Here is a 15,501-nt window from a genome sequence, read left to right as displayed (position 1 = left end):
AGGTGGGTGTTGGTTACTGGGATAGCCACATGTCATTATATAGAGAGGTATGAAGGCATTAGCAGAGATAGTGAGAATAGTTGCCAAAAGGATATCAGGGGAAAAGACAGAGAAACAGTGAGATAATAGTTCAGAGTAGCCCTTGTCAACACAAACATTGTCTCTAGGTTATTTAGTCACATTGACAAATGTTGATGTTAACACCCCAACCTCTAAAAATTGGAACGGGGGGAGATGAGAATGATAACTGCCTCGTTAGTATCTCTGAGGAGGTCAGTAGAGGGTTTGGCCATTAGCTTTGAAGAGAGTTTTTTTGGCATTCATGTTGAATAAAAGGCTGGACAAGAGGAAAGTGGCTTATGTGGTTATAGGAAGCCAGTCAGGTTTTACAACAGGAATGTCGGGATGAGTTTTGGGATCTGAGAGAGCTATGCACTAGAACAAAGCTTTCAACATCACACAATTTGTTAAACAAGCATTCACATCTACCTTAGAATCATGTAACTCGAACACATTGAAATGCCTGCCCTTAGATTTTACAGCAGTGGAGTTTAATCAGATCTTCGATAATTCGTGCACTGCTGAAACATAATTCATGAAATAATAACATCTGCTAAGCACTTGCAAAAGTTTCTGTAGTAATTCTGATTTTATTCATGGACTGCTCCAATATAATTCATATACTACTGCAATCCGTCAGTGACTCAGCAAAGAAACATATTAGCTTAGTTATAAACTCTGTGTGTTTACAAGTGATGACCATTAATTCATAAATCAAAAAACACGTTTAAAAAAAGCAAAAGAATACAAGTACCAGTGGTTGTTAAAATGAACATGGTACTGTGTTTACAAGCATGAAGAATTACAGTATTACACCTTTAAGGTGAGACCTATTGCTTTCAGGAAAGATTGGGTATCATACCGTGCACTATTTTGAATTATATTTTCCAAACAACATTGCCTTACAATATTTTTCCTCTTTTTTTGGAAATCCTGGACAGACTGTCAAAAGCTGTAAGCATAATTTATTCACTCAATTCTGCTCTCTAACCAAAACAGACACTACAGTGAAAATGTTTGACATTCTTCTACCAAGAAAACAACATATTCTCCTAAGCCACCCTTCCACATAATTTTGAGTTCTTGGTAAACACAATTCATTTAAGCATGACACATTCCAAAAGCTTATGGGAAATATAGGCGGGAATCTTGAAGGGACAGATTTCTGAGTGTACTGTTTACAGGGACCTCCAAGTAAATACGTCTCGGAGAAGTAGTGCAGCAGACCTTTACCTTCCACAGCAAATGTTTTAATCAATTCAAAATATGCAGGCAACACTTCAGTTTGTGGTAAAAACGATAATAATATCAATTTGTTTACAGACAACTGGAACTGGATATTTGTGCCATATAAAGAAGACAAATGTAACCCTTGAAGTTTATGCCACACATTTTGAGAAAAGTGAAACAAGCAACCCTTATAAGAAACACATTAGCTGCAATGCTTGTAATAGCAGCAAATTCAAAATCACGGAGCATGTACTTCAGAGTACATTATAGTTCAAACATAGTAATCAAGTCAAATGTGCATTCCCACATAAGATTGTAGGCCTTGAATGATGTTTTAGTCATCAAACAGTAGAGTAATCGTAGGCTCTTCCTATTGTTTCCATAACTAACTAACCCGTGAATAGTATACAACTGCCTACACAGCCTCCCTTTTGTTAAGCATATGTAGTCCATAAACCAAACAGGAGATACACATAAACCCATTAAAGTCTCTTTAGTGGAAAAGACCAGTTACTATGCGACTGCACTTTACGTTTTTGTACAAATCGCCCATCTTTTAATTCACCATGAGTCATGCGCACTTTACTTAGATTACTGTCATGCATCGATATACTGATAATTGTTTCACACCTAACTCTATTTACTTGCTGCAACATTGACCTTTTACCAGGTAAAGAGGTGGTGCTCTCCATTGAGGTAGCAGCTATCACGCCATCAACTACAATTGCAGGTGTACCTCTAGATGAAGTTGCTCTTTCTTTCAGTAAAGTGGAAGCCATATAGCTCTCTACCTCAGAGGGGTCAGAAGCATGGTTATGAAGAGCTGAGGTTAACGGGTCTATATTACATTGTCGAACATTTAAATGTTCGAACGTCATATGGTCAACACCATATGATCAAACATTTAAATGTTCGAACATTTCAATGGAGAGCTCCGTACAGAGTGGAAATGGAAGTTTTCCATTGTCTGCACTAAAGTGTTATCTCGTAGTTGGTATATTTAAAGAGTGGGGGTGTGGGGGGTGCAGAGGGACACAGCTCCCCTGCTTAACCTTTCAGGTAGGTTTCTTCTGTTGTTTTTTTTTTTTTTTTTAATTTGATTTGTGAACTTTTAAGAGTTTGAACATATGGTGTCGACTGTATGGTGTTCAAACTTTTAAAAGTTTGTTAATCTGATATAGACCCGATTTTAACAGTTGCTCCATATTATCTACACACTTTGTTTCCACTCTTTCTTTACAGCTAGCAGACATTTTTAGATGGCACCACCAATATTTCTGTTCTTTTACTTTCTTCTCTAAATTATATAAATATCCATCTATTGGTAGCAATATTGTAGAAAGCATTAAACTGTCATCAGCTTCTCCGTCTTACCCCTTATATACGAGTTTACAAGTAAATTAAAAAAACACTATTTTTTTTCAGATAAAACTAATATAGAATAGTATAAGTAAGAACGCATTATGATGTTGTTTCATAAATAAATTAAATCAACAAGCTCACATTTAATATTTTGAGCATAAAATTTACCCCTGAAAAGGTTCCAGTTTTCGTAATTAAATAAGAGTATTATTTCAAATAAAACAGACTACTATAATTAAAAACAAAATATATTTTTATTATATAAAATAAAGTTAACATGGTCATATTTAATCTTTTAAACATAAAATTTACCCTTTAAAGGGTTCCTGTTTCCGTACTTTGTCAGTGACATCAAACATCACATACTTAGAAGCTGGCCAACAAAAACAGTTTGACTAAATATAATTTGACAAATACAGCATTTGATGAAAAGGTGCTTTGCTCAAAATGGATCAATGAAAAGGTATTTGACAAAGATATACTTTGATCAAATGATATAGACCCATAACAAACATCTGCTGCACTAATGTATCAGTCACTGCAGTAGGCTAATGCAGCAGTTTCTTATGTCGAACATGAATGATTCATCCTGTGTGCATGTCTGTATTATGTTTTTTTTCCTTTTAGTTACATAATTTTAAAACAAATCCCTTGTGCAGTGTTCCTCCCACCCTCACCTGGATCCCATCTTGCCTATTTGCAGCTCAGGCATGAGACATTGCAGTTATTCTTGATGTCTAGTGTTTCACCCCTAACCCACATATTGTTAAAAGGCCATTAATGCACAGAAATACCAAGTATCTCAGTGTCCAGTGTTCCCCTGAACTGCCTTATTAGCATGTAGCACAGTTCCTCTTCTTCCCAACAAGGACTTATACCAGATAATAGCACAGCAGCTACTCTCTTGGATTTTTCAATAACATCAACACACCACCAGCTTGGAGCGTAATGTATAGTGTATCCCTCATGGCTGCCTAGTATTGAGTGCTGACTGTAGTACTGTGTAACTGGAAGCCCACCTTTATATCTGCCTGTAGACGAGTGACCTCTGCATAGATTTAGCTGCTGACTCCTCTCATACAACTGCTCTCAAACCAGTTTGTATGATAACCTAAGTAGTGAAAGGAGAAAGCACATGGTGAATTTACACAATTGTCTGCTAAGTTGATCTGTTTTACATCAGTAGCTCTGTGTATGTTTAAGCTAGTCAAATAGCGCAGATAACTCTATTGCATGCCTAAAAACATATAATTGTTAAATATGTCAGGAAAGTGTGCCATATATTGATGTCCTGAATTTGTTAAGCTAGATCACAGTTTTTTCCTGCCCATAACCTCCTTGTATTTTATGCTTGCTTTGCCATTGTACCTCTTAGAGCTATTCCTTTCCTGGATGCTAACTGATAATTGCAATACCATTCACTTCCCCTTTGTATGTCCTACCACCATTTTCACTTCCCCTTTCTATGACCTACCACCGTTATTCTCTTTTCTTTTGTTTTTACAGTTTCACCTCTGACCATACTGAGGTCATATTTCCCTACTTCTATGACTCTAGTGCACGGTCGGGAAAGTGACTCATCCTACAAATCACCATATCTATACTAACTAGAAGAACTAAGTGTATGTTCCCATTAAAGTTATGTACACTACCTAGAACTGCTTTTATTGCTATTCTTCCTATTTTATGAACGCATGGTGTGCACACAAACAGGGTCATTGAAACTCTTTCCTCCCTCCCCACTCCTTTAATGCTTTTTTCCAGAGGCCATTGACAACTTGTTGATTTGGTGTTTTATTTTTTCTACAACTAATTGAAACCTTTTCCCTGTACTTACCTGTGGCAAGATAGTCAAAACTAATTGTTTTTTGGTGGAATCCTTGTCTGCCTCTCGTGGCTAAACCCAGTCCATTCACCCTCACTGTGCTCAGGCTCACTCTGCCCCCCTACCCTACCCCCATTCCCACCCACTCCCTCTTTCCTTAGATTTATACATCTTACACCACACCCTCTACTCCACATAATCCGCTCACAGTATTCTCCCAATTAAGTGTATCTAACATACTCACCACACCCTATCTCACCTCTACTCCCCTTTCACAATACTATTATAACTATTCAAGCCCCACATAACTACAAACACACACACTGCTACTGTGTTTAATTTCTGTGTATAATCCACTACTGTGTCTAACTTATCTCAACCCTACTCAACTAACACTTATTCTTATAACTAGCTATAATAACTTTATCTCCACCATTTGAACTCTCCAGCTACTCTAGCACAGACAACAACACTACAACATGATCCTCTCTTATATTCTTACACTCTCCACTCTAACAGCACAACATGATCCTCTCTCATATTTTTAAACTCTCCACTCTAACATTACTTGCACACATCACCTCCTATTACCAAATTTCACCAGTATCACTTCCACACCATATAACCACTACAGCTCCTACTACTAATACTACATCACTCAGACACTGCATACACCCAACCCTCTTTCACATACCACCCTTTTACCACATTCTACTAGAAACACCTCCACACCAGCACACCAAAAAAATCATCCCTATTATACAATAAGTACTTCATCAAATTCAATAAACTAATTCTGTACATTGCTTCCAAACTATTACTCAGTAGAGATATACACCCAAACCCTGGCCCTTCTAATCCCTCTATTAGCCCTCCCAAAACAAATATACCACCCAACTTACATTTTCTCTGTAAAAACACTAACAACCTGCTAATACTAAACATTAACATCAGAAGCATATCTAAAAAAGTCCATGACCTGCATGCTAATATTCCCTCTATTCTCCAGACATAGTACTTTTAACAGAAAAGTGGCTAAAACTGGAAATCTCAAACACTGAAATTACTGCCCCTGGCTATAACTTAATATACGTAAAGACTGAATAGGCAAAAAGGGAGGAGGTATTGCAATATTATTCAAAGACCATCTAAATGTAACCACAATTGATATACCAACCCCAGCCCTAGGTACCGCAGAAATTTTGCTATCTAATCTAAAAATCAATACTAGGAAAACAATCAATATAATCAGATGCTATTTCCCACCTGGTAATAACTTACTCAACCTTGAGAATTTGCTCCACTGGACATCGGATACACTCCCCAAGAAACCATTATTCTAGGTAATTTCAGTATTGACTGGACACCATGTAACACAGCTATACCCACTACTCATATCAACCTCCATGGTTTCAGCCAACTAATACACTCCCCAACTAGAACTGACAAATCAACTGACAATCTATACTAGACTGGATACTTTCTAACAAACCCTCCCATATAAGTCAATCTAGTTGCCTACCTGCAATCTGGGCGACAACTTGCCTACCTATATAATTAGACACTGCCCATGTCAAGAAAAACCTACCACCTTCCAACAAATACTCAGTAAAAAGAATTTCAGCCCATCTAACTTCATCTTGGCACTTGTAGCCTGTAACTGGAACCTCATTAAGCAACTCAAACTTAACACAGCAGTTAGGTACTTCAACTCCACTTTCCTGAGCACACTAAACTCCCATGCCCACACTAGAACCATTAGAATAAAATATAACTATGCTTCCTAGTTGAGCAAAGAAACCAGATCTCTGCTTTATATAAGAGACAAAGCTTGGTCCAGCTGGCACAAAACTAAAACAATGAACACAAAGCAAACATATCTTGAGCTCAGAAACAGATCCAAAAAAAATGATCAGATCAGACAAAATAAACTATTACCATAATATACAAAGTAAACATAAACATAATCCCAGACAGTTTTGGATGGCTACAAACAATGTACTACAGCCAGGAAAATCTAAGACCCCAACCCCTACTACTAAAGATACCTCAACTGATATAGCCACCCAATTTAACAAATTCTTTACAGAATCCATACTTGCACTAACAAAATCTCAACACCCCCAGACCCAAACAACAAACAAGATCTCCTAACTAATGAAAACACCTTTACCCTTCAACCAGTCCCTGCTTCCCTGATTAAAAAATTACTCAAAAAACTAAAATCAACCACACTGGCAGCAGGCTAACCCCCAACAGAATATCTGAAAATAGCAGCTGGAGCAATAGCATATCCAGTAGCCATCCTAATTAATCATTCCATTTCTGAAAATCTAGTCACAGCAGGTCTCTCATACTATTCTCCTCCATAAAGGGGAAACTCAAAAGAACTAACAAACTACCATCCTATAGCCATATTGTCTCCCCTCTCAAAAATACTGGAAAGGTGTATTCACATTCAGATAATGCAACACCTCATCACACATCATCTGATCACTAACACCCAGCATGGGTTCAGGCTTCACCACAGCACAACCACTACTCTCATGTCTTTCACTCACTTAGTTAACAGGCATAGAAATTATGGCAAATACATCTCAGCTATATTCCTACACCTTTCCAAGGCTTTTAATATGGTTAATTGCCAGAGATGGCCTGCACCTGTCGCCCCTGGGATTACAGATACTGGCTAAGGCTCTAGCCACCCCTATAGTGCCTTTTTTGGGCAAGGTACAAATGACAAATTCACCACCGTAACAGGTACAAGCAAGCAGAATCTTAGGGTATTGCTACTCAATGCTAGAAGTCTAAACCTCAAAATGCACTCACACGAGGCACTCCTTAAAATGGAGAACATCGAAATCTGTGCAGTGACAGAGACTTGGTTCAAGGCTGAAGAGAGTACCCCTGCATTACCAGGCTATAATTCATACCACACCTTTCAGCCACCTAACCTGGACCGAAACGCTAAAGGTGGAGGCATATCCATATTCATTAAGGATATCCACACCTCCAGGCTAGTTGCTCAGCATAATGCATCCAAGATTATCTAAGTGCAACTAACTCTGGGCAAGACCGCAATCGAAATTGCAGCTTGCTACAGATCCCCCACCATGCCCCAGGATTCCTGCTCCTCATTTCTTGATACACTGGAAGATATTAGGGTACAACCTAACACCCTAATAATGGGCGATTTCAACGACCCCACCATTAAATGGGAAAACTACTCATGTATCAACTCTTGTGCTGAATGTTTTCTGGAATTCTTAAATTCCAATGCCTTGGATCAACTTATCCACACCCCCACCAGGGGCAGCAATATACTAGGCCTGGTTATTACCAACATGTGCAACTGGTGCTCCACACCAGAGGTCAATTCCTCATTGGTCAGATCCGACCACAAGCTAATCACCCTAGACATCCACATCCCTCTCCCTCCCCCCATTAGGGATACCACCGTAAAAAATTTCTACAAAGACAACTTCATGCTTCTTAAGACAGAAGTGGCAAACTTCATGACACCCATGCTGATGGACAATAGAGGTATGACTGCTGAATCCTACACAAATGCATTTTATAAGTACTTACACGAGTGCATGGATCGTGCAATCCCTAACAGAACCAAGATGCTATCCTCCAAAAAAAGGAAGTCAATCTGGTAGCCCCCTGTCATACACAAACTCTACAACAGAAGAAAGAAACGGTTGCAAAAAAGAGTAAAATCCCATGATTGGAGGAACTCCCTGCTCAGCCTCAGTAAGAAGCTGAGATCCCTCATAAAATCCTCCAAAGCTAGTTACAAAAACGAAATTGCCAGTGACTCTAAAGACAACCACAGAGCATTCTTTAGCTTTGTCAAGAATCTCAATGGCAGCACTCAGATCTGCTACAACACAATTGCACTAAATATACAGAACCAACTGATATCGCCAACTTCCTGGTAGATAGGTTCAGTGCTAACTCTACCACCCTCTCATCCCCTAAAGGGCCCGTCTCTATACTGGAAGAATGCAAAGTCCCTGTAATTATGGCTGCACAGGTAAAAAACACACTCTCCAAAGCCAAGAACACAGCATCCATGAGACCTGACAACATCCCAGGCTGCATTCTACATGAACTACAGACCGAACTGGCACCCCACCTAAGTACCATGTTCAGTCATATCCGCACCTCAGGCTATGTGCCCACTGAATGGCGCACAGTGACAGTTATCCCAATCCACAAAGGAGGAACCACCATGGACCCTGGAAACTATCGCCCCATTAGCCTGACGAGCCTGGTCTGCAAGGCTATGGAACGTATCATCATGGAACTTATAAACAATGACATTGGTAATCTCCAAACTCTGGACCCCACCCAGTTTGGGTTTGTAAAAGCCAGATCATATCTCCTAAACTTGATAGACTTCTTTGAAGTGGTCACCAAAGCTGTAGATGAGGGTAAGGTGTTTCACACAGCTTATCTAGATCTCGCCAAGGCTTGTGCCACCATCCCCTACTCTGGAATTATAGATAAACTCACTAAACTAGTTATAAATCCCTATATCACAAGATGGGTTGCCAACTGGCTCACTGACAGAACCCACACTGTGAAAGTAGCAGACTCCAAGTCCAACTTCAGACCAGTGACAAGTGGAGTACCACAGGGTTCAGTCCTGGGTCCTCTACTGTTTGGTATCTACTTCTCTGAAGTACAGGCTAACACAGAAGGTCTTTGGCTAACGTGGTTTGCAGATGACTGCAAACTAGGAGCCATAATCAAAACTCCAAAAGATGTGGACATCCTACAAAAGGGCCTCGCTGAGACAGATGCCTGGTATCAAAGCCATGGCCTCAAGCTCAATGCCAAAAAGTGCATTGTCATCCCTTTTTGGTAAAAACTCTTTACCCATGAACTACCACATAGGCGGTAGTCTACTTAACACCAAAAGTGTGATAAGAGACCTTGGGACACAGAGGGACAGTAGTCTCTCCTTTGCTAATCACATTGCCACAGTAGTCAGTAGATCCTTCTACATGGCACACCTCATCACAAAAGGGTTCTCATCCAGGAAAAAATAGGTCATTGTTCCCCTCTACTTGTCACTCATTAGACCCATTATAGAGTACAATGCCCCTTTTGGTATATACCTCACAAGACATCTACAACAACTGGAAAGGTCGAAGAAATACCTCAAAAAGAGGATTACCAGCCTCAAACAGATGCCCTACGCAGACTGTCTCAAAAAACTGCAGCTTTACTCCATCACATATCACCTACTCAGAGACAATCTATGCCTAACACACAAAGCTATGTCAAACCCAGAGCTTTTGGACATGCTCCACTTAAAGAAATCCCAATCCCTCCAAGCTATATGCTCTAGGGACCTAAACCTTGTCACCACAATAAACAGAACATGCTGGAGGGATAGATTCTTGTTGCAGAGACTTCCCATACTCTGGAACAAACTACCTGTCTATATCAAACAAAGCTCCTCATTAGCACTCTTCAAGAAAAATCTTGATGATTGGATGGGAGATAGGAAATTCACCCCGGGGTTCACTTCTGTGGCTCTGCTCGACAGTGGGACAGGAAAATAATTTTCTTGGGTGGCAAAAGCCAGGGTACCTTTTGGCTAGGCTTATATAGGCCCTAGGGCCAATAGCCTAGTACCTACCTATGAACCTATAATCATAACAAGCTAATTAAAGCCCTGTCAGAACTAAATCTTAGCCAATCTACTATCAGTTGGTTTCAAAGTTACCTAACAGGGAGACAGCAGGCAGTTAAATGGCACCAGCATTTATCCACTCTGCTCCTTGTTACAATAGGAGTTCCACAAGGGTCCATTCTAGGACCGTTGTTATTTACCATATTCACAAATAACCTTCATATCTCCACCCTCCACTCTTCAGTCATCCATATATTCCAATGGCTCCACATTAGTCTGTGCCTTCTCTTCTCTCGAAGAGCTACATCAGCAAACACAAGCTTCCTTTCTCTGTGTCGAATCTTGGCTCAGTGACCACCAGCTAATACTTAACCCTAGCAAAACAAAACTTAACATTTCCCATCCAACCCAACAAACCAAGCCTGCTCTATCATTCACCATCTTATCCAGTAACAAAACTATCATATCTCCTGATACCCACACAAAGCTTCTAGGGGTTATAATTGACCAGAACATGAAATTCGACTTCCATATCTCCCTCACCATAAAGAAAGTACACAAAAACTTAGATACTCTATATCGAAATAAAAAATTTTACTAGAGCCACCGTTGCACGCACTTATTTCACTAATATACTGCTTTATGCCTGTCCAATCCTCACCAACCTTAGAAAATCTGACCTATCCAAACTCAATGCCTGTTATAACAAAATTGCCAAATTCACTACTAACAATCTGTACAGATCACACCACTGTCTATCCCTCAAACAACTAAATTGGCCTGAACTTCCAAACCTTCTTCTTTACAATCAGCTTACCCTGACCCATAAAATTCTACACCATCCTGAAAAAAAACCTTCTCTACAACAATTAATAAGTCCATACTCCTGCACCAGAAACCTCCGCTCCACAAGCAAACCTCTGCTCAAAGTAATTAAAGACAACAATGTAGCAGGCTCATTCCTCTACTCTAACACCATTGCCAAACAATAGAATAAACTACCACCCCTTATCACTGCTATACCTTCCATACACGAATTTAAGAAACAAAATTACATTTGCTGAACTCATGGCTCTGCAACAGTGACTGTCCAGGTTAGTACTTGGATTAAGTCCAACTACTAAAATGTAGGAATTTATAACTGTTAGAACTGCTATGTCACATGTTAATTTAATGTCAAATGTTGAATGTTATAAAAGTTGAATGTTATTAACTTACTGTGATGTATGCAACAAAATGTTGATTAACACTGTTCTTTGAACTACTATTCCGTAAAATTATTTGTGGAGCTTTTCTCCCCGGGCATCTGCTGAAAAAGGGCCTGTGTCCAGACGGACTTTCCTGGTAAACAAATGTAAAATAAATAAATAAATTAAGAGAAACAATGTCAAAATGATTTCCTCCCAACTGCCAATCATTCAACAGCTATTTACCCAACAGACACCAAGTTGTAAAGTCTCAATCAGCACTATTTTTCTTTCTTTCAGTCACTGTTGGGGTACCTCAGAAATCTGTCTTAGGACTCCTACTATTTAATATTTTCATAAATGATTGTCATAAACCCTACATACCTGGATCCCTCATTCAGTACAACTCTCATCTGGGTAGCTGACAATCTATCTAAACTCCAAACAGTTACCCAAAAGTCTGTCTCTTCCACTGAAGCCTGGCTAGACAGAAGCCAGCTTCTGCTAAATCCTAAAAAAAGACTGCTATTTTCTCCTAAATCTCCCAATACCAATCTGGATACCAATCTGGACTTCAAAATCACTTCCTCAAATAATTCAAATGGCTACACGCACTATGCTGCTAGATGTTACTACAGACAAAAGTCCTTTTCTGTGACACTGATATGTAATGTTGACAATGAAGGTATCCATTTCTCAGGTAATGCATCCATTTTGAACATAAGGTAAGAGCCTTTTATTTCACTTACAGTATACTGCACTCCTTCTTTCAACATCAAAAGTAGCAGAATAAAGTATCCCAAATGTGTGTGTAGTGTCTGTCTTAAATTAGGACCATCAGAGAGTCCATAGCATGTTGATTAAGTGAGGTTATAGCTTGTTCCAGCAGAAGTTATAGAAAACATGTTATCTCTGGGCTTGTTAAGTTTGTAACTTGATTATTTTTGTAATCTCCCTCATTCAGATCATGAGCAAAGGAAAAATTATTAAAGGGGGACGGCAACCCAGACAAACAGGACAAACCCTTGTGACTATGTCCTTAACTGTGACTACAGATTTTATTCCCTCCTTCCGAATCATATCCTATTATACTATGAACACACCAGGAGGAAGAGATGTAGTTTCTGACTCTGTATGGATAGATGTGAAAGACACCTGCCTAGGAATGGTAAGAGACATTATCTTACTGCATTGCAGACTGTTTCCTACCCACTATTTTTAGAGCTCTAGTTTATTTTGCTGTCAGTGCCTGACCTCATCTTTCCTCAAGCTGTAATACTGCAGAATGTATAAACTGATGTGAAGTTAAAAGTCAGTAGTCAGCATTATCACCTCCTCGTAAGATGTATTTGTTGTATGAGTGTCGGTGTGCCTGCTGAATGAATTTCTGTGGGATGAGGTTCCTTCATTTGACATTTGGGTCTTAAGTACTACAGTTGGAGTAGTTGTACACATATCACAACTTGGAATAGCTGTCTGAAAAACTTACAGAAGTTCATAGGTTCATAGGTAAGTACTAGGCTATCTGCCTGAGGGCATCTATAAGCCTAGCCAGAATGTGTTGGCTTTTGCCACCCCCTTAGATTAGTTTCCAGTGCCTCGGTTCAGCAAAGCCATTAGTTCCCTGTGCCTCTGTCCAGCAGAGCCACTGCAGTGATCCCGGGGTAAATTTTCTATTTCCCCTAAACTCATCAAGGTTTCTCTTGAAGAGTGTTAGTGAGGGGTTCTGCCTAATGTAGATTGGAATCCTGTTCCAAAGCATGGGGAGTCTCTGGGACAGGAATCTATCCCTCCAGCATGTCCTATTTATCGTTGTGGTGAGGTTTAGCTCCCTAAAGCGTGTGGCTCTTGGGGATTTGTTTTTTTTTTTTTTTTAGGTGAAGCATGTCCATTAATTCTGGGTTGGACATAGCCTTGCATGTCAGGCAGAGATCACCTCTGAATAAGCGGTATGCAACCGAGTACAGCTGGAGTTTCTTCAGTCGGGCTGCATAGGGTATATGTTTGATGCCAGCAATCCTCTTGGTGAGGTACTTCTGTGGTCTTTCCAGCTGTTGCAGGTGTCTTGTAAAGTATATCCCAAATGGGGTGTTGTACTCTATGATGGGTCTGATGAGTGATGAGTAGAGGGGCACAATAACCTCTTTTGTTCTAGATGCAAACCCTTTTCTGATTAGGTGGGCCACATAGAAGGATTTTCTAACCACCTTGGCAATATGATTATCAAAGGAGAGATTACTATTTACTTGGGTCTCCAGATCCCTTATTACATTTTCTGTATTTAGGAGACTACCACGTATGTGGTAGTTCACGGGTACTTTGTTTTTTCCAAAGGGGATGACTATGCACTTTTTGGCATTTAGCTTGAGGCCATGATTTTGACACCAGGTATCCATCTCAGTGAAACCCTTCTGGAGGATATCTGTATCAGCTGGAGAGTCAATTATGGTCCCAGTTGGCAGTGGTCTGCAAACTTGGTTAGCCATAGTCCTCCTGTGCTTGCCTGTACCTCTGAGAAACAGGAGGAGTCCCAGGACTGAGCCCTGGGGGATGCCACTTGTAACTGGTTTAGAGTTGGACCTAGAGCCTGCAACTCTTACCGTGTAGGTTCTATCTGTGAACCAACTGGCAACCCATCTCATGACGTAGGGGTTTATGTTCAGGCTGGTGAGCTTGTCTATAATACCAGAATGGGGAATGGTGTTGAAAGCCTTTGTGAGGTCTAGGTAGGCTGTGAGGACCTCCTTTCCCTCATCTAAAGCCTTAGTAAATGTCTCAAAGAAGTCCACCAGGTTTAGGAGGCATGATCTACCCTTAACAAAGCCAAACTGGGTAAGGTCCAATGTTTGAAGGTTCCCAATGTCTCTGTTAATGAATTCCATGATGATGCGCTCCATAGCCTTGCAGACCAGGCTAGTCAGGCTTATAGGGCGATAGTTCCCAGGGTCCGTTGTGGCTCCACTTTTGTGGAGCCGGATAACTGTTGCTGTGCACCACTCTATGGGTACGTAGCCTGTAGAGAGGCTGAGTTTGAACAGTGTGTTTAGGTGAGGGGTTAGTTCATTTTGGAGCTCATGTAAGACACAGCCTGGGACACCATCTGGTCCCATTGAAGCTGTATTTTTGGCTTTGGATAGGGCTGTTTTAACCTGTGTGTCAGTGATTGCCAGGGCACCACATTCTTCTGGTATGTTTCTGGCCCCTTTAAGGGGTGAGAGGGGGGTGAAGTTTGCACTAAACCTGCCTGCCAGAATGTTGGCAATATCAGTCAGTTCAGTGTATTTTGTGCTATTCTGCACTAACTCAGAGTAGATTTGAGAATTGATTCTTAGATACTTGACATAGCTAAAAAATGTATTGTGGTTATCTTTGGAGTCCTTGGCAATTTTTCTTTCGAAGCTAGCCTTGGATGATTTTATGATGGATCATAGTTTCTTGCTGATACTAATCAGGGATGTCTTCCCTTCTTGGGATTTTACTCTTTTCTGTACTAGTTTCCTCCTTCTATTGTATAGCTTGTTTATGGCAGGGGTCCACCAGACTGGGTTCCTTTTCTTGGAGGAGTGAGTCTTGGTTTTGCTTGGGATAGCACTATCCATGCATTCTTGCAGGGGCTCATAGAGTGCCTTTGTAAGGGATTCAACAGCTTGGACAGCATTGTCCTTTAGCACGGGGGCTGTGAACCTTTCCACCTCGATCTTAAGTAACGTGAAGTTTGCTTTTGAAAAGTTTTTCACAGTGGTTTCCTTGATTTGGGGTGGGGGCGGAATGTGGATATCCAGAGTGATTAGTCTACAGTCTGATCTAACCAGCGAGGGTTTGACCTCCAGTGTAGAACACCGGTCGCCCATGTTGGTGATGACCAGGTCCAATATGTTGTCACCTCTGGTGGGGATATTGACCAGTTGATCCAGGGCATTCGAGTTTATAAATTCTAGGAAGCATTGGGCAAGGGAGTTAGTACTTGAGTAGTTCTCCCAGTTAATGTTTGGGTAATTGAAATCACCCGATATTAGGGCATTTGGTAGGACCTTCATATTTTCCAGTGTCTCCAGAAATGCAGAATGGGAGTCCTGGGCCATGGTGGGTGATCTGTAGCACGCTACAATTTGAACTGCAGTTTTGCCCATTGTTAGTTGCACATGGATGATCTCTAAGGCATTTGCTGTGCCACTAACCTGGAGGTG

At 40.4% G+C, this 15,501-nt stretch overlaps 1 protein-coding gene across 1 annotated transcript in view; it reads left to right on the top strand.

Moving 5' to 3' along the window:
- Positions 1–15,501, top strand: part of LOC122812307 (complement C3-like) — a 2,177,376-nt gene that overhangs the window by 735,469 nt on the left and 1,426,406 nt on the right. The window contains exon 13 of the mRNA XM_044084710.1: positions 12,279–12,482. Coding sequence (XP_043940645.1) covers positions 12,279–12,482 — 204 coding nt within the window. The remainder of the gene's footprint in view (positions 1–12,278; positions 12,483–15,501) is intronic.

Source organism: Protopterus annectens, chromosome 9.part0 (genome assembly GCF_019279795.1).
Source record: "Protopterus annectens isolate FY-2018-M chromosome 9.part0, PAN1.0, whole genome shotgun sequence".
NCBI classification, from domain to species: domain Eukaryota; kingdom Metazoa; phylum Chordata; order Ceratodontiformes; family Protopteridae; genus Protopterus; species Protopterus annectens.
This window is presented reverse-complemented; position numbering and strand designations above follow the sequence as displayed.